The sequence below is a fragment of the Recurvomyces mirabilis genome, assembly GCF_035927965.1.
Source record: "Recurvomyces mirabilis strain CCFEE 5264 chromosome Unknown scaffold_33, whole genome shotgun sequence".
Lineage (NCBI taxonomy): Eukaryota > Fungi > Ascomycota > Dothideomycetes > Mycosphaerellales > Teratosphaeriaceae > Recurvomyces > Recurvomyces mirabilis.
In genome coordinates this window covers 1-20,589 of record NW_027041967.1, presented here as the reverse complement: position 1 = coordinate 20,589, position 20,589 = coordinate 1, and the positions used below count along the sequence as shown (strand labels likewise).

At 51.8% G+C, this 20,589-nt stretch overlaps 7 protein-coding genes across 7 annotated transcripts; 5 read left to right on the top strand and 2 right to left on the bottom strand.

The window, feature by feature from the left end:
* Positions 1 to 1,567: 1,567 nt before the first annotated feature.
* vip1 lies at positions 1,568 to 2,459 on the top strand (the record flags this gene model as incomplete). The annotated part of the gene is made up of 2 exons (XM_064842339.1): positions 1,568 to 1,644; positions 1,697 to 2,459. The coding sequence occupies 2 exons, from the start codon at positions 1,568 to 1,570 to the stop codon at positions 2,457 to 2,459; spliced, it is 840 nt and encodes a 279-aa protein (XP_064689967.1).
* A 481-nt stretch (positions 2,460 to 2,940) lies between these two features.
* LTS14_009657 (uncharacterized protein) lies at positions 2,941 to 5,222 on the top strand (the record flags this gene model as incomplete). Its single annotated transcript, XM_064842338.1, has 4 exons — positions 2,941 to 3,292; positions 3,371 to 4,369; positions 4,420 to 4,595; positions 4,650 to 5,222. 4 exons carry the CDS (start codon positions 2,941 to 2,943, stop codon positions 5,220 to 5,222), a joined length of 2,100 nt encoding a protein of 699 aa, XP_064689966.1.
* A 978-nt stretch (positions 5,223 to 6,200) lies between these two features.
* On the top strand, positions 6,201 to 7,811 carry LTS14_009656 (uncharacterized protein; the record flags this gene model as incomplete). The annotated part of the gene is made up of 1 exon (XM_064842337.1): positions 6,201 to 7,811. The coding sequence occupies one exon, from the start codon at positions 6,201 to 6,203 to the stop codon at positions 7,809 to 7,811; it is 1,611 nt and encodes a 536-aa protein (XP_064689965.1).
* Positions 7,812 to 8,273: 462 nt separating this feature from the next.
* Positions 8,274 to 8,618, bottom strand: LTS14_009655 (uncharacterized protein; the record flags this gene model as incomplete). The annotated part of the gene is made up of 2 exons (XM_064842336.1): positions 8,274 to 8,432; positions 8,457 to 8,618. 2 exons carry the CDS (start codon positions 8,616 to 8,618, stop codon positions 8,274 to 8,276), a joined length of 321 nt encoding a protein of 106 aa, XP_064689964.1.
* A 2,625-nt stretch (positions 8,619 to 11,243) lies between these two features.
* Positions 11,244 to 12,502, top strand: LTS14_009654 (uncharacterized protein; the record flags this gene model as incomplete). Its single annotated transcript, XM_064842335.1, has 3 exons — positions 11,244 to 11,374; positions 11,431 to 11,554; positions 11,615 to 12,502. The coding sequence occupies 3 exons, from the start codon at positions 11,244 to 11,246 to the stop codon at positions 12,500 to 12,502; spliced, it is 1,143 nt and encodes a 380-aa protein (XP_064689963.1).
* A 985-nt stretch (positions 12,503 to 13,487) lies between these two features.
* LTS14_009653 (uncharacterized protein) lies at positions 13,488 to 14,849 on the top strand (the record flags this gene model as incomplete). The annotated part of the gene is made up of 1 exon (XM_064842334.1): positions 13,488 to 14,849. One exon carries the CDS (start codon positions 13,488 to 13,490, stop codon positions 14,847 to 14,849), a length of 1,362 nt encoding a protein of 453 aa, XP_064689962.1.
* Positions 14,850 to 16,093: 1,244 nt separating this feature from the next.
* On the bottom strand, positions 16,094 to 18,445 carry LTS14_009652 (uncharacterized protein; the record flags this gene model as incomplete). The annotated part of the gene is made up of 3 exons (XM_064842333.1): positions 16,094 to 17,209; positions 17,248 to 17,361; positions 17,444 to 18,445. The coding sequence occupies 3 exons, from the start codon at positions 18,443 to 18,445 to the stop codon at positions 16,094 to 16,096; spliced, it is 2,232 nt and encodes a 743-aa protein (XP_064689961.1).
* Positions 18,446 to 20,589: the final 2,144 nt, after the last annotated feature.

The window sequence follows — 20,589 nt, the reverse complement described above, 5'->3', positions numbered from 1 at the left end:
CTTGGCCTACGGGAGGCGTCTGCATGTGGTGACCATGCGGAGAGGAGTCTTTCGAGCAGTCCAACCACGGTGTAGTCTATGTGCGGTTAAAGAGGACCGCCGTCGGTCGTTTACCGGGATCGTCGCATAGCCAGCCTCGTTGGTCGTTCCTGCGCAAGCGCGAAATTTGAAGGATCAAGCTAATCCATATTGAGCTTTGCTAAGTTCTGGAAGGAGCTAAGCTCTCTGCCCCTGATGTTTGAAAGCGCCATAACCGGTGAGATGACCAAGACCTCAAAACGGGGACGGCAGAGATGAAATGTTGTTATTGGTTCCGTTCACCCATGTGCCGGACGGCAGCGTCCATGTCGACGATGTGGCGGGGTTGAATCATCGAATAATCCATATCATGTCTTCTTCGTCGGACTTCAAAAGATGTTGTACTTCCAGTGTTTCGGCCGATCACGACCTATCATCACATAGCGGTATAGCCATCTCGTCGCCATCCCACTTGCCTACAGATCAGTAGCGCGCGCCTTTGCTTCGATTTGGCTAGCTTGTCCATCGCAGTATACCGCCCGGCTCAGTACTGCCGAGCAGCCGACTGTATGACTCGGTAATTTTGTTTAGCACAGCACAGTCGAAGCAGATCAATTTCACGGAGACCTAACAATCTCTCCAATGCAAACGACGATGCAACTGAAGTTGCCTCCCAGACTGCGCACATGGTGTCTGGAAGAGCATGGATTTCTCCTTTGAAACGGGATCGAACTTGAAATGCTGCTGTAGTACAATGAAGCTCGTCGTGGTACATCTCAGTCGATGACCACTGAAGAGGAGTCGTGCATTCGCTGAAGCCAATGGAGACGGCAGGACAGTCTTTTCACTACCACTTCGACGTCTTTCATCCAGGCTTGTTGCCAGCTGTTGAAGCCTTCCGCTGTATGTTTCTTGCTACCACCAGCGATATTAGTGGTCCATTGATATTGTCGATAGGCAACGTCGTCCGACCAGAGTGTCTCTGGCTTGTCGTTGAAACCAAAGTCCTGCTGAGGAGAGCTGCTCACGGCATTGTTACTGGCACAAATCACGCCAGACTGCTGCAGCCGATCTTCACATGTCATCAGCACTATCGCCTCCGCACATCCTGCTTCGCAACCATTCCAAGAACCGGGTAGGAATGATTCGTGACCTTTTGATCTAGAACCGAGAGCTTCGTATTCCGACGGCCACAGCCTCATGTCCTTGGAAAGCAAAGTCGTCTGTCACTTTTTATCCAACAGCATCGTCATCGTGATCACCTTTGCTTCTTCGCGAGTCGACGATGTGGATATGGTTGGTTGGAGGAGATCGTAGTGGCCACTGGCTTCTGGAAAGCGCGAGTTGGTGTGGCGCAGCACTTTGCCCCACCACCTGTGACGTCGACGTAAACTCTCGTTTGGCGGGCACATGTGACAAAATGCCCTTGCCTAAAGTACGTGTCGACAACGCAGCTTTTCCCTGTTACAAACATCTGCATTTTCCTACCAAACGCAGAACCCAAAAACTCAATACCAAACCAGAACCTCCAAGAACCAATATCGCAAGGATGTCCAGCACCGTTCATGTCAAGGGGATCAGCGGATCGACCAGCGAGAAAGAGGTCCGCGATTTCTTCAGCTTTTGGTAAGCTCTCTAACCTTGATGGAGGACCGGTCACAACACTAACACGTTATAGCGGCAAGATCCAGTCCCTTTCAGTCACTCCCGAGAACGACTCCTCCAGCGCACCCCAATCGGCAACCGTCACGTTCGAGAAAGAGACCGCCGCCAAGACTGCTCTCCTCCTTGACAACACCCAGCTCGGGCCGAACCAGGTCCATGTCTCTTCCGCTGCTTCGCTTGGTCAAATGTCTGGGGCCAGCAAGGCCACTGGTAGCTCATCTGACGACAACGAGGATCTTGCCCAGGAGGATAAGCCCCGCTCGCGTATCATGGCCGAGTATCTCGCACACGGATACGTCATGAGCGATCAAGTCGTCCAGCGTGCCATCGCCGCCGACCAGCAGCACGGCATCAGCAATCGCTTCATGACTGCTCTGAACCAGTTCGATCAGAAGACCAAGGCTTCCGAGCGCGCACAGGCCGTCGACAAGCAGTACGGCATCTCTGCTCGTGCTGATGCTGGCTGGCGTGGGTTGACATCCTACTTCGAGAAGGCTGCTGGCACACCGACTGGCCAGAAGCTGCGCGTATTTTACGAGCAGGGCCAGAAGCAGGTTTTGGATGTGCACAACGAGGCCAAGCATCTTGCGGCGCTCAAGACCGGCAACAACCCCCAGTCTACTTCAGGCACCAAGCCAACAGCGGAGGAGGCTGAGATGGAGAAGGTCGATGTTGATGGCAAGGAGAGGACGAAGTGCAACTGTGGTGGTGCTGATGGCAAGTGCCCTTGCGAGCCCGGCAAGTGCGCTTGCAGTGGTTGCTCCAAGGCTTCGTAAATTACACGCAGGCCAAAACGTTCCAGAGCCAGGTATACTGGTTGAGGAAGGGAAGCTATGGGGCGTTTGCAAATGCTATTGAAAACCAGCCATAGCTATTATGGCGTCGCACCTTCGCCTGCTTAGAATGACAGCCACGCGTAAAGATAGGAAACGATATCAGATTACCACTTCCGTTCAGTAGTGCTCAATGGTACCAAAATCGTCGTCAGTTCAACAATATATGCACTGACAGAGATTCTCTCTCAGCAGCACGTGCTTGCGACAACCAATGTTCGTTCCTTCCGTTCTCGATACCAAACGCTCAAGCTTCACTAGCGTGAAACTTACAGTCCTCGACGCGCATAACTCACACTTGCAGAACACTAACCAGCTTCCGATCTAACAACCCCCGACAATCATTTTCATCCTCACGTTCGTTCCCATTACAGTACCACGACCATCTCGTCACCATCGAGCTCGACCACGCTTCCACGACATAATGCGGATACGCACTTTAACCATCGCCGCCACCGCGTTTCTGGGTGTTGCGGCCTCCAGTACGTCCGGCGAGCAGATTTCAGACACTGGTAAGTACAATGTTGCAGGCAGTCTCGTTGCGGCAGCGTTCTTGAAGCGTTCTGGGCATGCAGGATTTGGAGAGGGTACGACCACGGCAGGGTTCATTGATGCAGGAGATGATGATGCATTGGAGGAAGGATTCGGCAAGATCAATCCACGCCACGACGCCGCCAGCATCACGACGACCTCCTACGACGAACAATCCCAGACGGTCGTCACTCGAACCCTCCCCGCTACCGATCTTATTGCGCGTCCTTCTTGCGATGCTGATGGTAAATGCTCGATGCTTTCTGGCTGTCGCGTTAGCTTTCCTGGTTATATCGAATGCGATCCGGTTACTGACCATGCAGATGGTGCGAGCACAAATCCTGCTGCAACGGCTGTTACTTTCTCTACCACCATTCCGAAGCACGAGACCGACATGTACTCGTACCAGCCAGTGCCTACATGGACGTACTCGGGAGCAGCGGCCAGGAATGGTTGGCTTTTCCCGCGTATGGCTGGAGCTGCCACAACTACTACCACAGCTTTGACCGCCACAGAACCTGCTGCATCTTCGAGCTGCGCAACGGACGCTGTCACGTTCACTGCCAATGTGAAGGCTGCTTTGCAGAAGTTCCCTCCTGGACAACTGAACGGTACCTTGCGTCTCACCAACGGTGCGCTATTCGACCAGACCAGCCGCATGGCTTTTCTTGGCAACAATCAAGAGATCATGCTCGATGCAATCAAGTCCAGGGATGAAGCCGGCGCGGATCAATGGTCGGTATGTGGTGATGGACGTCTCATGTACGATGGCAACGGTGTGTGGTGTTCCTGCCAGAGCGGCTCTGGCACGCACATCTTCCAGTCCTCGCAGTACTGCATGCGTTCAGAGTGCGAGCTCGTCCAGTTGAGCGCTGTCAGTGCTACAGTAACCCCTACAACAAGCGAAGTGACCAGTACAAGCACAGTTACCGCCATCGTAACGACAACCATTCCCTCCTGTCCGATTTTCTCGGACGTCGCGGGATCCTCCGCAAGCACAACCCCCTGCTCCGAGTCCTCAGCGCCGCCAACAAGCTCCTCCGTCGATGCCACAAGTACGACAACAGACACGACGTCTCTAGCCGCGGCGACAGGAATGCGTAAGATGCAGGCCAGCGAGGTGGTAGTCAGCATCACCGTAGTCCTCACCAAGACCGTGTCGCCAGTTGCGGGAGGCAGCACCACTCTCGAAGCTTCGGACGCTAGCATAATGCCATCCGGCACCATGATCCCGGTGATCTTGAGCAAGGACGGCAAATGTGGATCGAGTGTCAACCAGACCTGTCTCACCTCGTCCTTTGGTAGCTGCTGCAGCAAGCAGGGTATGTGATGGTGCTCGTCATGTCCGGAATGCTCAGCTAATATCCAACAGGCATGTGTGGCGACAGTGCCGAGTTCTGCGATTTGGCTTCTTGTGATACCAATTTCCTTTACAGCAATTGCAGCGAGCCGACTGCATCGTACAACCCGATCAGCAAGCGAGCCTATCGCACAGTGTCCACCGAAACTATTCGAGAGACATTGACTGTGACGGTGGATGCCGCAAAAGTGAGTGATGTGCAAAGTCGGGATTTCCCCAACCACGTACTGACACAAGTATAGGGCTCCGAACCTGATGGAAACGGTACGGCGTCCTCTCATGACGTCGCCACGGCGCTGCAGATCCTTACTACTGAGGTGACTGTGACTAGCACACCGGTTGTGCTGTCGACCACGCAGATCACCGATCCTGCTCCTCCTGGAACTGTGCTTGCGACTGCTGTCAACAGTGTCGCTACCGTCATCAACAACCCACTCTTGCCAAATAGGTCGTCCACTATGAGCAACTGGTCGGCGCTGAACCCGCACATCAACAACACCAGCATCGATACAGACTCATACCTCGACATCTCCACCTTCTCGGTCTCTGGACAGCCGATAGCCACTTCCAGTGCGAGTACGACAGGCGGAGAGACAAGTGCGAGTGCGTTGACGAGTACCCATGTGACCCGGCCAAGCGATACAGCAGCTGGAACAACTAACAATGCTCTTGTGCCCGGCTTTACTCCGGCTGCCACGAGCAATGTTGGCAAGAATACAGGATCCAGTGAGATGGCTCCAAGCGGTATGGTGCACGTCTGTGCTGCAGGCGCCACGCTTCTGGCGTTTTGCTTCGGGGTTATGGTGTGGTTGTAATATAGGGTGATTGAGCTGGATCGCGGTGGGTGGGGAAACAGCATATGGGAGATCTGTGGCGGTTGGATCGAGACGTCATGTTGGCTCGTCAAACAGATCTATGCTCGTAGTGGATTTCTGGCAGATTCACAAAGGGGGAGATCTCGGCTCATACGGTGGCGCCGTATCCTCGCCATAAGAGCAAAGGAATAGCATGATGCATTAAATGGAGTTTCATTGCATCCCATCCATTCAACCCTCACCGCCCTCGTTCTCACTAACAGGCACATATGCCTGCCTACTCTGCGCCCCATCCCTCCACTTCTGCACCCACGGCCTAATCGCAGCCCATATCAATAACCCTCCTGTCGCAAAGATGAATATAAACACCACCAGCTGGTCTTTCGTGCTATCCCGTTGAAAACAAGTAGTAAAGACATCTTCCTCCGTCGCTCCTTGGCAGATCGGAAGATGGTATTCGAGGCAAAACTGCTTATTACAATCGTTACAGGTTCGGCCTCGCAGGGCTGCTCGTTCGTCGTCTGTGCTGGGTGCGGGTTTGGATTTCGAGCCGGTGCGGGTGTCGTCTAGGGGGATTATGGTGGAGTTTGAGAAGCAGGTGCATTTGCAGAAGGATGTTGGGGCTGTGGGAGTGCTTGTTAGATAGATGGATGATTAGGTGTGGGTTTGATGGGCTTACAGGCTGCTAGGGCGAGGGAGAGGAGGGAGAGAAAGAGGAGAATGTATTGCCACCGTGACCTTACCATCTTCGGCATGTGTTCCTGGGCTATGTCGCTTGTGTCATGTCTAGGTAGAAGTTGTGCCTGCCTTGTAGTCGGACTCATGCACAGACGTCTCCCCACGTGTTCGGCACGCTGCTGCAGGGTTCGGAAGCGCCGAGCCAACCTTGAACATTATTTTGCGATTGTGCTTCTGCTCTGCTTCTCGCAACAAACTTCCCATGGCCCGCGTAATCGCCCACGCGGATACGATTGCAGTATGAGCGATATAATCGAAGCTGCGAACGACAAGACAGCAAGAAGGCGCCTGCACATCACGCCATTCAATTCCGCTTTACTGGAACGATTCATCCCGGCCAGTCTGCAACCATTGGCGAGCGATATATCCTTTCATAATGTGGAAACCTTTCCGGATAAGGGCTTTGGCTACGTTGAGCTCCCTGCTATAGAAGCCGAAAAGCTCAAGAAGAAATTGAACGGGATGACGTTGAAAGGCTCAAAAGTGCGGATTGAGGATGCGAAGCCGGAGAAGAAGAAGCGAAAGACAGATGTTGAGGAGGATGAGGATGATCGCAAGGCGAGGAAGCGAGTGAGGAAGGGGAAGCGAAAGCCTGAGGAAGGCGTGCTATCTGGCCACGACCTGGAGAGTGGGAGGCATGTGAAGCGAGGCTGGACGGAGGATGGTGCCGACACGAAGAGTAAGAAGAAGAAGAGCAGCAAGGAGGAGCGCTCGAAAGCTACCAAAAAGGATGCAAAGGACAAGAAGATGCTCTTCAAGACGAGTATACCACCAAATGCTATGCCTGTGAAGGACAAATCGAAGAAGGAGGGTAAGGAGAAGAAGGAGAAGAGTGAGCGCAAGGCCAAGGTGAAGACAGTCGTGCAGGAGGGCAAGAAGTCGAGCAAGCTCGTGGGTGTGGCTGATAAGGGCAGAGACGGCAAGCTGCATTACGTAGATGATCAGGGCTGGGTGGACGAGAGTGGAGGGGTTGTGGAGGAAGCGAGGAGGTCAAGTCGACCAAGGCGGGAGAAGAAGAGTACAAAAGCCGCACCACTACCAGTGCAAGATGTCATGGCTGTTCGAGGTGACAACAATAGTGAAAGTACGGGTGACCTGGATGCATCATCCTCTGAGGAGCCGAGTAGCAGTGACGGCGAAGAAGAAAACACGGAAGCCGAAGCCCCAGAAGCAGTGGCAGAAGCAGAAGCAGGCGCCAAGTCTGACCCAGCAGCAGAACCGAATGATATCTCAGGCTCACAAGACGTGGAGGACGATCCCAGGACGCCACGCACAAGCTCTCCAGCGCAGCCTCAGCAAGCGATCAATGGTTTCACTGGAGAAGCGAAAGAAGTCCACCCGCTCGAAGCACTTTTCAAGCGACCAGCTACACGACCCGAAAGTGCCTCGAAGCCAAAGCCAAGTCCTATTGACACCTCATTCTCATTCTTCAATTCGGGTGCAGATGAAAATATGGACGAAGATGATGAAGTAGGTACGACTCACCCACCACAAACACCTCACACGCAACGAGACATGGAATGGCGAAGCGTCCGCTCTGCCGCTCCAACACCTGACACTGCCGCTATCGGCAAGACATTCAACTTCTCCATCCCAGATGATGAGGATGATGAAGACGATGAGGACGCAGCCGCAACTATGGGCGATGTCATCATGGCAGAGGATGAAGCTGGTGAGGGCGCACCTTCTCATGTGGGCGCACAGGGCGGCGAGATGGGGGAGAGTGCTTTCAGGAAGTGGTTCTATGAAAACAGAGGTGATTTGAATCGAGGCTGGAAGAAGCGGAGACGGGATGAGAAGAAGCAGAAGAGGCAGAGGGAGAATAGGCGGTTGAGTAGGAGGGTGGCATAGGCTTCTCCAATTTTGTCTACTGCTTGTGTTGAGGCTCGAGAGGCTATGTCAGTAGCGTTCCATCTACCCTAGCAAGAGCTACATCTATCGCAAACACCTCGTCGGCTTGTGACCTGCTTCAGCTGGAGTCCGCATTTGAAATGTTGTCTTGTGCCATCTACCCATCCTATGTGTGAGGCTTTGAAGTGGCGAAGCATTCGCCACGTCTCCATTGTCATGAGCTGGACCGGACGCCATGGCTTCCGGACCTTGACACTGTCTTCGAGGCCCGGGTTGTTTCGAGGTAGCTGTGGACGAGCTCATGGCACACATTAAGCTGTGGCAAAGATGGGAGCCTGCCTTCTCCACCCGTCAGCGAAGGATCGCTCAGGCTGGAGCTTCGCTCGGGTCACGATAGCAACGAAGACCGCGGTCTGATTATTCTCTTGAGCACCCAGAGTGCTGCCTCGCTAACTGACTCAGTCATGAAGAAGTTCCAAGCTGTCGATAGATCATCAGCACAGCCATATATGCCGCGAAAGCCGCCAGGATCTCAAAGGGACGATTGCCTGCAGCAGCCCAGCACCAGATCACGGAAGAAACAGAAAAGCCTGTGATGATCGCAAGCTGTTTCTCGTGATCCTGTACGGAGTTTAGCCACCATACTGGCGCGAAGAGCATGCCGACGCCGATGGCTAATTGCATGACTGTGGTGAAGATCTCGAGTCCGGTGTCGCTCCAGTAGCGTGTCAGAGCATCATTGTCTTTGTTCTTACGCTTGTTCGTCCAGAAGCGCATTCGAAGCCATTGTATACGTTCTAGCAGCATCATGAGTGGTGTCTTTGGTCGAGCGACAAGTGGGAATAGGTCGCTGAATTTGCCTTCCCAGTGGCGCTCGCTGTCGACTATGGAGCCAGGGTATGATACAAACCAGTTCTTAAGGTTGTCGAGATGGTGCTTCTGGGCAGTGGGTTTCTGTCGGATCTGGCCAAAGGAGACTACAAGGTCGTTGTACCCCTGTAGTAGTGGGAGCAGCCTTTGTATGATCGCAGTTCGCTCCGTGAAAAAATCTTGTGACATTGGACCACAGTCACCTCTCTGGCGGTTGTTTGATCGCGAAGTCGTCCCAGGCTTGCAGCGCGTTCTCCAGCGTGCCAATTCGATTCTGGAGGTGCAACAGACATCGCACTTGAGTAGAACCGAACCGCCTGAGGACTAAGAAGTCGTGTTGTGATGCCATATGTCTTGCTAACGATGGATAGCCATGATATTGCCACGGAATGCTGCGTTGCTTCTCTTCGGTCACGTAGACGATATCTGCTTGTGCAAGCGTCGGCGGCTGTCTTCGGGGTCAGCTCCACTTCAAATCGATGGGGATGACAAGGGTCCGAACCATCGATATTTCTACATCGAAAGGCATGTAAATGGGTGCAGGTGCCAAATACATACCAGAGTGTGGGTTCATGAATATGGCAGTCATCCAAACTCGTCACCACCTCCACCACCATCAAGCCACGGGCATGGCAGCATGTACGGTGGTGGTCAGTACCCCACCACACAAGGCAGCGTTACCTCGGACAACATTCCTCTGCAAGACCGGACCCAGTATCAGGCCCAATATACTCAGAGCTATACTCAGGAACCAGCTGCAGTAGACATGTCGGCGTAGCAGCAACGGAACAGCCAGTCACCGCAGAATGATTATACATACGCAAGATCCGATAGCAGTGGAACGCAGTCACCGCCACCGGTAGCGAGGCCAGACCGATGTCTCCGCCCCGGTTGCAATGGACCGTTAGACCGATGAGTACCATCCAGGCAGTCTCGGTGTGTGACGTCTCGGCTGACAACCACAGGTATGGCAGATGTGTCTGGAATTGCAGCTGAATTGGCACGCCATCAACGAAGATGGCGTCGAGGCACCAGCCCTAGTCTACGCCGCGTAGCTGCGGTGTCGAAGCTAGACTCCAAGTCGTGAGTGTGTCAATCAACTTACGTTTCACAGTTGCAAGCTTGCACGGGTGACAGATGGACGGCACACGCGATGGCCAACGAAGACACCAATTGTGATCAAGATTGAAGCTCGTTCCATGACTATACATACCTGTGAACCTCCTTGGCTTCACTCCTGCGCATGCGCACAGGAGCTACTGACACCGCGCGCCACGAGAAGGCGAGGTCCGAAGCGCGGCAAAAAAACTTGAGTCTCTCTTCGACAGCGTGTTTCATCCTTAGTGCAGGGGAAATGCTAATCTTCTCTGTTTTGTTATAAATTGACCAAATGCCCAAAGGGCGATGGAGGAGAAAAGAAGCAGGATGAAGTCGGGGAGAAAGTGGATATATATGCTGAAGGCCCATGAGTCAAGCAGTGTAGTGCATGAGTCAGAGTTCGAGTCAGATCGAGACAGCATGAGTAAAGTCACTAGTCGACAGGCAGATGAACGAACACCAGTACTATTGAGACCATCGTAGGTGTCAGTGAACTGATTGTGTCTGTAGTCGCCCATTGTTACCGGTCTTCTCTTCGGCCCAGTCATCATCGCAGAGTGGGCTGTTATGTGAGTGAGGCTGGACGGGGACACGTGACCTACAGCATTCATAAAGTGTACCTGCATAAGTCGAATGCTTATTTGTCGCGTATCACTTCGCAGAGCTTATCTTTTAATCCTACTATTATTATACAGACGATCGGACTCGGTACAGTCCGCCAAAAACTTTCATTTTCTATGCAACTCGCAAATCCATGGCAACTTGGCAAGCGAACCTGATCTCGTGGTTTCTCATTTCGTGGCTTGCATCTGGCCCATCCCAAAGAGGTCCAGCACGGACTAATTGTCCTGATACGCTTCACTGGCTAACGCTTTTCGAAACCATCCCAATACGCCTCTCAAATCTACTGCCGTCTATGGTTGAGCTTGTCGGGACTCGACTTGTGCGATACCGCACGCGGCACGAAGCATGGTTGTGCAGGCGATATGAGAGGCAGGATACGGTAATATCTAGCCAGCGACCTGAGTGCGACCAAACCTCACCCGCGATGTCCATTCGATACGACGTGACAGTCATTGTTCGTGAACAGGCTGTCATATATTCCACAGGCTATACTGCGTGCATGGGGCTTCCATTCGCCTGTCGCTACTATCTTGTATCGATGCTTGCCGAAGTGAATATGTTCGCCTGTGATCCCTGCCACCCAACCGACCTGTGACAGTGCGACTACGGTACTTGGCGAGGCAAGGTTCGCACCTACTTTTACCATGTGGAAGATATGGCCAGACGGCAGCTTAGCCATGTCGAACCCTTCGGACGCCTCTTTCCGTGGCAGGAGACTCCGGACTGGGCATCTCTTTCACCCCGAGTGGACTATGTTTGCAAAGTAGAGACTGACATCGTCTTCCTCCCCGTATCGCTGAACAACCACAGTTTCCAATTACACAGAACCTTACCCGCGACATGTTGGCTCACTTTGTCCTCAGCCTGCTCGGAAGCTCGCTGTTGGCTCAAGGCGCTGTCTTGAATCACAAGCAGCAGCCCCGGGACACTACTGATGCAGCAGCGCAATGGGCGCCTCAAGGCTGTTGGAGGTATGTAGTAACGAGGACGATGCGTAACGCTGTAGACTCATGCAACTGTGCCGCAGCGATAATCGACACAACCGCACTCTTGCCGCTCTTGGTGATGCAGGCACAAACGTGACGAACGTCAAATGCCAAAGCCGATGCGCCGGGTACAGATATGCAGGAACTGAATATAGTGGAGAATGCGTGAGTCGCACCATCGATATAATAGCTCTGCCAGACGATGAGCATCTGACCGTCCCTTAGTACTGTGGCGACTACCTTAACTCAATCACGTCTCCGCTTAGCGACTTGGCTTGTTACATGACCTGCACTGGCGACGACACTGAAACCTGTGGAGGACCAAATGCGTTGTCACTCTATTGGGACGGCCAAGCAGCTCCCGCGTCTACTCCAATCAGTGTCAATGCTGGCGTCGACGGCTGGACCTCTCAAGGCTGCTACACTGATCAGGTCGGCAGTCGTACACTTAGCAATGGTGTGGCAACCCCAAGAGGAGCATCATCATTGACTGTCCAGCTTTGCGTCGATACGTGCGGGAGCGCAGGCTACACGCTAGCTGGAGTCGAGTACAGTGGCGAGTGTTACTGCGGCAACAGCACATCCACTGGCGCTGTTGCAGAAGACCAGAGTGCATGCAACATGCCGTGTTATGGCAACGGTAGTGAGTACTGCGGTGGTGCTAATGCAATCAATCTATACTCGTTCGCCATCGCCCCGCCGGCAAACACATCGACATCGGCATCATCTGCTACAGCGACTCCTACGGCAACACAGTCTACATCCGCGACACCAACGATGGTCACTTCTGGGCTGCCAGATGGCTACACATACCAAGGCTGCTGGGCCGACCTCACCAATGGCCGAATCTTGTCAGTCCAGCAACCTGACTCCGCTACTCTCACGCCAGCAAGCTGTGTCAGCACATGCTATACCGCCGGATATAGCTACGCTGGAGTCGAGTGGTCGAAGCAATGCTTCTGCGGCAAAGCGATCGTTAATGGCGGGTACCAGGCAGTTTCGTCGTACGCTCTCCAAAACTGTCATGTTGCATGTACCGGTGATACCACGCAGGGATGTGGAGGCTCACGCCTAATGGCATTGTATTACTCCAATGCAACCACTTCTTCTTAGATCCGGACAGGCGACCGCATTTGTTATATGGATAGTCAGGGCCGGGAAAGGAATTGTTTCGGTATATGCGGCATTTCTCGAACATGACGGATAAATGATTGTTATGCTAAGAAACGCCAAGCTATGTTTATTGTATAATTATAGTCAGACCTTGATGATGGTCGTGCCCGTCGAAGTTCTCCCTTAAGCCTGACCATGGATCTCTTGCTGTCCTCCCTGAACGATCGAGAAATAACCCAGGCACGACAGTGATATCCGAGAGACAAGTCTCGAGAGACTACATGTCGGATGAGCCGGTCAAGTAAGTGAATGTCCACTGCATCTCACTCCATACCAGGTTCATGCCCAAGCATGATCTCATACCTCGTAAGAACGGAAACGAATCTTTCAAAGCCTGCTGCTCGCCTTTAATTTTTAAGTATTGGTCTGGGACGAACTTGAAAGGATATGGGAAGTATGGGATATGTATGTTAGAGATGCGTTGATCGTACGCGGAAGTCGTACCTTCAGGGACTCTGAATTGGCAGCGACAGACACACAAGTGATACTTGTGCTTTTATATAACAAACAAAAAGAGCACCTGTGCCAAGCACGCCTTCGCGTTTACGTGTCAAACGTAGGTGAGTTCTGTGGGGAGCGTTGATCCTGGTGCGATCGGCTCTGAGGCCCATACTGGGAAAAGCTACATAGCCAGCTCTCAATCAGTATATCATTGTGAAAGGCTGAAATGTAAGGTATGGACAAGACCAATGTGAATGTGCGATGGCTCCACGCTGTTACGTCATCAAATGGATGCACGCTAGATGCGGAAGGTCGTTGCGATGATCAACAGCGGAGCTTCAAACAAGCTTGCCAAGCTCTTGTCCATCTACCAGAGACTTGATCGACTGTGGTCTGCCTCCACAGACTCATTCCTTCAAGACTGCTGTCTGACGCTTTCGGAGGAACCAACTTCTGCACGCAAGCCTGCGTCAAACCCTCGAACATGGCAGCAGCAGCGACGCGACTCTCGCAATTTGGCGTCCGCCATGTCGCCAAGGGCATTGGACGACTCTCAAGCGAGGTCATCGAGTCAGGTTCTGGCAGTCATGTTACCATGGTCGGCGGGAAACGATACCTCGACTTCACGGTGGGCATTGGCGTGGCAAACCTGGGCCATTGTCACCCTGCTGTAACGAAAGCGATCCAAGCCCAAGTCGGCACCCTCGTCCACGGGCAAGTTAATATTGCTTTCCAAAAGCCATATCTGGAGCTCATCGAGCACCTAATACCCAACATGCCTCATCCGAGTCTCGACACCTTCTTCTTCTGGAACTCTGGTAGCGAGGCTGTCGAAGCCGCTGTAAAGCTTGCACGTCATGCCACGAAGAAGCAGAACATTATCGTGATGCAAGGCTCATATCACGGTCGAACATTCGGGACCATGTCAATGACCCGCTCGAAGACAGTATACAGTCAAGGCTTCAACCCACTTCTGCCTGGCATCTTCTCTGTGCCTTTCCCATACTGTGCCCAGTGCTCAATCGCTCAGCATAGCAGCCAAAACTACAGCTCCTCGAACTGCTGCATGGATCCGATCACACAGCTCGAGCTGCTGCTCAAGCGCGAATCGGCCCCTTCGGATACCGCTGCGATCTTCATCGAGCCAGTTCTTGGCGAAGGTGGCTATGTGCCGGCTGCTGAAGGCTACCTTAAACGTGTCCGTGAGATCTGTGACAAACACAATATCCTGTTGGTCACAGATGAGGTACAGTCGGGCTTTGGTAGGACTGGCAAAATGTTCGCGATTGAGCACTGGAATGTACGCCCCGATATTCTCATCATGGCAAAGGGTATTGCGAATGGAATGCCGCTGTCTGGTATTGTCTCCAGCAGAGAGCTTATGGACACTCAGCCTCCTGGGACGATGGGTGGTACCTATGCTGGAAATGCTGTATCATGTGCAGCCGGCGTCGCTGTCGCAAAAGCCTTCAAGGAAGAAAAGATCCTTGAAAATGTTGCCGCCAGAAGCAAGCAACTACGTGGCATGCTTGACAAGCTGTGGGCGGAGCAAGAAATCGGAAAGCACATCCACGATGTTCGCGGATTGGGTTTGATGCTGGCTGTCGAGTTCAAGCCCGGAACTGCGGGTAGCATTGGTAGCAAAGTCCAAGCAAAATGCAAGGAGAAGGGCATGTTGATTCTCACGACGTCGATCTATGATACTCTACGCTTCATACCCGCTCTCAACATCACTGAGACAGACATGACCGAAGGATGTCGCATACTCGAAGAGTCTATTCGAGAAGTGGTCGCGGAAGGACAACAGCCCAAGGAAACAGTAACCAAAGGTCAAGCTTTGGAGTGATTGCAGATAGTAGATGTGTAATACTGCACTTTTCGAGATTTAATTCCCTACTCTGTCTTCATACAAGTGATTCTTAACCCGCAATCGTGCTCGGCTGCTTTCATACTCTGGGTCCGCTGACACGTCGATCTCGTCGCATGCTGGGCTGTGGCCTGCCATGTTAATGCCAAGCTGGTCGTACCGCCATGCCCTGTCAGCGGCTTGCCCTGCTAGGACACCGCCCGGCAGATCAGCATCATTGACGAAACGAAGACAGACTCGTGATCGTCAGTGTCGTGGTTCACAATTACTATTGAAAAGGGCAACTTTCCACGCAAGCTCTGGGTCGGGAGTGAAGGCGACTTCAGATATCGGTGTGGTCTCCGCCTGCTCTTCGACAAATCGCCTTACCCCTTATAAGAAGGGCTGAAGACACCGGACGCGGCGTTTGTCGCGGCCTGCAATTTTGAAGGCATGGACATTTTTGTGGCGAGGCCACTGTCGCAGCCGGAGTCGAAGGGAAAGGCAATGAACGATGGCTCACCCTTCACAGGAGGTTGGATGATGGCCACATACTTTGGGTGGTGAAATCTTGGCAGAGCGGATGTCATGCACTCAAGCTGTAAATCTAGTATGTACATGCCACTGAGCGATATTACCGTACAGCAGACGCACGGGGCACAGAACTCCAGCTTGAACGGTGGGCTTTCGCGAGACGAGAGCTTCAATCATATCTAAACCCCGCTACTCTCGAGAATCGAAGAAGCCGGCCGGTAGACGTCCTGGATCTCCTTCGTTTCGATCAGAGCTGCTTGCTCATCCGATACGACCACTGAAGTCGCCTGAATGGAATAAATCTGGCGGTCGCCGACTACATGACATACATAGCTTGCAATGATTATGCACTCCAAAGTGGAACGGCAACTCAGTCGACAATGATGATAATCCTGCTCCTGCAGAACGGCGTCTCCGCTCATCCACGACACCTACAGTGGTAGAGTCGCCTCTTAGCACGCTAGGGATATCCTGCCACTGCTGCTATATCACCATTGGGCCTATAGACGCCCGGAATGGCTTGGCCAGCAGCTTGGCTTACTTCGTCGCGCATAATTATTTCGAGCACCCGAGAGATTGGCGCCCGTGTCAACCAGACCAGTCTCGCGGTTGATACCGTGATTCTTCAACAGAACAGCGTGCACGGGCTCGGAGACATGTTCGTGGTCGTCTGTATCGTCTCTTGGCCCACCAGGTGCAGGCCCACACTTCTACTCTACAGGCAAGGCTGCTGGCTGTCTACTGCGGGTAGCATACGAACTGAACGTGTCCGATGTAACGCTCGTCTCCAGTCTCTTCACAGTGTACTCGGGCCGCACAGTGCAGTCAAGCATGGTCGGTCGGTCGTGTGCCCGCGGCGCTTGGTAGTAAACGAGATCCTGGACAATGAAGAGCATCAGGTCCTCTGGATCGAAGTGTACCTCCCACACAACATCGGGTGCGTAGCTGGGGCCAGTAACTCTGCCACGTTCTGCATCCGAAAGAAGTGCGTCAGGTAGCGGTTCGACCTCGAGGTCGAAGATGATCTGGCCCACGATGAGGTAGCGCTCGCTGGTTGTCTGCCGGACTACGAGCCCCGCGCAGGGTGTATGTAGACCTGAGAAGTGATTTCCGAAGTTGTTCTTATTGTTCCCGAAAGACAGCACAATGTCTCCCGACTTCACAGATCCGGTGGCGATTGCGAGAATCTCGCCACGAGAGTGAATCCCACAAAAGGAGTCTTCTGCTCGTTGGCATGCTTGTCGAAACGCGGTACGCACTGCGAGTGTCCATTGAGCTGGATCTATTTCTTCCTTGGTTCTGTGCAGCGGCGCCCACAGCTTGCCGTTCTCATCCTCTTGTACGGGAAAGAAAGTCCGTACTCGGGCCGAAATCCTCACCTGCGTCCGGTCCGAAGGCTTTGCCCCGAGTACCGGCTGCGAGTAAGGTACTCGACAGGACTGTCTGTGACAGACCCGAGCTGTCAACAAGGCCGAAATCTCGTGCTGGCTGAATTCTAGACGGAAAGATGCTACAATCGCGAACAGTTCTTCCATAATCGTCTCTTCGTTAGGGATATCGAAGTAGACGCCATCGATACATATCTGTCTCAACAGTTGCATCACCACGGACACTGCAGACTTGATATAGTCTGGCGTGATACCACTGATCGAAGATTGATCCGCCATGGCGAGTAGCGCGAACAGTCTGTCGCGAGCATCAAAGCATTGCCACTCTGCGAAGGTGAAGACCAGTTCGGCAATGCCTGATGACGGAGACTGGGCAGGGTGCCCTGCCTCAATTCCACCAGCAGCGTATCCAGGTACCAAGAAATTGCGGCCCAGTCCCTGTTGTCGTTAGTTCCATACGGCAACCCGCGACTGACGCATTCAACCGCTTCGTTCGAGTCGCGGTACAGCGCGTCGAATTCCGCCACAGGGAAGATCTCATCCCCACAAGCCATGATGACATAGCGCGAAAGTGCGACTTCTTGCACAACCTGCAAATGGGCAGGAGCCAAGATTAGCATGTTTTGCGGAAAGCTGGATGTCGCCTGTATGCAGACCTCCGGGACCACTCACCCACAAGCGAGTGAAGTACGTGCGCAAGGAAAAGGCTTTGAGGGCAGTGTTGATCCGCTGGTGCGCACTAGCCCGCAGTTCAGTGAACCATAACCAAGTCTCTAGACCATGACGCAGATTGTAATACCATTTGACGTCCCCCTGGGTGAATCCCCATCGGTCTCGCTGTTGATAAGTTTGATGATGATCAGCCGCGGGAGGCAGGTTGTCGTGATAGCACTTAGGGCAGAGTTGTCCCGTGCCTCCTACATGCTCGTACCACTGCTTCCCCCCGGGCTGACGGCACCGATCACAGTGTACAGGTGAGGCGCCGGGATTTGTGTAGTCCGTCTCGACGACCTGGCCATGGCCAGATTCTTCCTTGTGCAGGCGGAAGACGTCATCCCAGTGTTCCTTGCAACTCACCAGATCGCAAGAGTCGCAATACACCATAAGCGATGTAGATGGCGGCATCGGCCCACATACATTACAAGGCTGGGTCAGTATACGTGGTTCGGCTGCCGCGGACTCTTTCCTTCGCTGTCCGATATATGCAATATACAGGTGGATCTGCTCAGCCAGGAACTCACTATCCTCCCCGTGCGCACCTACGCCAGCAAAGACAAACGTTGCGTTTCTGTAGATGGCGCCCATGAGACCCACCTGGATACTCTTCTCAGCATCATTTGTCTGGTCGATACATAGCATGTCCATCCAGAAAAGTGCACCATGTTCACTATGCAGGCGTAGCTGCCATAACACTTCCCAGCTGTTGTAGCCGACTGAGAGGGCCTTGCCGTTGATTTGAATGGTGCGCTGCACCCTAGCGTCTCCCCAGGTATAGGAGACTGCGACATAAGGAGGTGCGCCGTCCAGGGGAGTCGTGAATATCGTGCATTCTATGTCGCTGTCCCGGTGTTCCGCAGGCTCCAACTTACACAAGCGGATCGAAGTCGCAGGGTGCTCGAGGGGCTGGTGGACGAAGCCATCTGCAGCTTCAGCGGCTAGAGTAGATGGTGCCATGAGCCCGACGTGTTGTCAATGATCTGTCGTAGTCACTTGAAGTGTAGGTAAGATGCAGAAGTGTAGGTAAGATGCAGTCGTATGGTCTAATATGTGACAGCAAGAGCGGCCAGCGTAGACCGGACAGGGTGGGGCGTACTGGCACATATCAAGGCAAGAGACTATGCGGCCTCCTCTGTCTGCTTAATCGGCCTTCATGATCAGGCTGCGGCTCAAACACCTGATCAGTTGCCTGCTTACTCGACCTTCAAGATCAGGCTGCGGCTCGAAGCTTATTGTACGAGCTTGTCTCGTACTATTCTATTAGTGAATAAAAAGACAGGGTCTTGCTAAGCTATGCGCTAATTAGTTACCCGTATAAGCTTTTAATTAGCTCTTAGAAATGTTCATTACGTAAACCCCTATCGCTTAGTAAATAGTAAATAAAACTATAGGGTCTTACTAAGCTATACGCTAATTAGTTACCTATATAAGCTTTTAATTAGCTCTTAGAAATATTTAATACGTAACCTCCTATCGCTTAGTAAACTAAGCTATACGCTAATTACTTACCTATATAAGCTTTTAATTAGCTCTTAGAAATGTTTATTACTATTATATACCTACGGTACAAGGGGGTTAGAGCTCGTTAGACGAGTAAGTTCTAAGCGATAGGTCGGGTAAGTAACTACTCTAAGGTTTGACCTTTCGGCGGGTTAGTAACTTAGGTTAAATACGAACTATCTATATAGGAAAGGGTTTACCTATATATATAGGAGATTCGTGTTCCTAACTAGCTATTAGTCCGCTAGACCCCTCGTCTAATCGGATAGCTAGTTACGTATCTATCTAAGGTTTAGTAAAGATAGCTAGTTACGTAATTCGCGGGTACGCCCTTAGCGCTCCCCTTTAAGGCTAAAATAACTAGTCCCTATTCTCCTACTCTATACTCTATATTATATATCCGTAATACTATCCCCCTCTTATACCTAAGCTTCGTCCCGAGCTTATAATATAAGTTCTCTTCTTCCCTTTTTATTACTATAAGTAGAGAGCCGCTAACTCGAAAAGAACGCTACGAACGATAGGCTTTACGAATCGAAGAGGAAGGTCGCGAGATACCTTCTCTATATACTTATTATCGGAATACGAAAGTCGCGAAGGATAAGGAGCGTCCTCGCTATATAGTAGATATTTAGTATAGGTCGTATTCGGAGTATATACGAAAAGGTACGTAGGGATATAACGTTACCGTTACGTAGACCGAATAGGAACGGTTACGTACTTAGCGTCGTAAATTAAAGCGTTAACTTAACGAGGCTAAAGAGAGCGTAACTAAGGCGATAATACGTATATATCGGTTAAGGAAGCAGCTCTAGGTTACGGAAGAGCGGGAGGAGAAGGCTATTAATAAGGAGTTTAAGGAACTATAATCGTTGCCTTCCGAAGGTCCCGGTACTCTAGCTACGTCTTCCGAGTATTTGCTAGTTCCGGAGGGAACGCTAGAGGAGTTAGATAGCGTTTTCTAGCTTCTCGTAGCGTCGTAGGCTAAGATATCTATAGTTTATAACGATACCTTTTAGACTCTTCCTAGCGGAGAATCTATCTTCGGTCCTAAGGGTAGTTTTAGTAATATTACTATAGGAGGGTCTAGCAATTCTTAAGGTAAGTCTTAGGTTCCTATATATTATCTTCGTTTAGGTAACCTTTCTATTTAACTAGATATCTCTAACCTTTCTTTTCTAGAATTTCTTCTACCTTCTACTTCTAATTTTCTTAGAACTTATAGTAGAATATCGTTTAAAGCGCGGTATCTAGGTGCGCTAGTTCGAGGAGGGAAACGTAGAATATAGAGTATACCTTAGTATCCCTAGGTAGTTCGAGTCGGTAGTTAAGTTCGCCTCTTTTCTTAGCGATTAGAAACGGTCCGACCTTTATATAATCTAGTTTCTTTATTCCTCTCTTAGTTTTTAGGTTCTTCGTTAGGAGATATACCTTATCCCCCGTCTTTAGCTAAGGCGCCGTTTTTAAGGCTTTAAATCTTGTCCTTATAAGAGCTCGCTAAGATTTAGTAATATTTTGTCGTAATTTGCCGTAGACGTCCTTAAGTTCGGAGGCTTTAACTAAAGCTTCCTTAGATACTAGTCCTTCGCGCGGTTCTATAA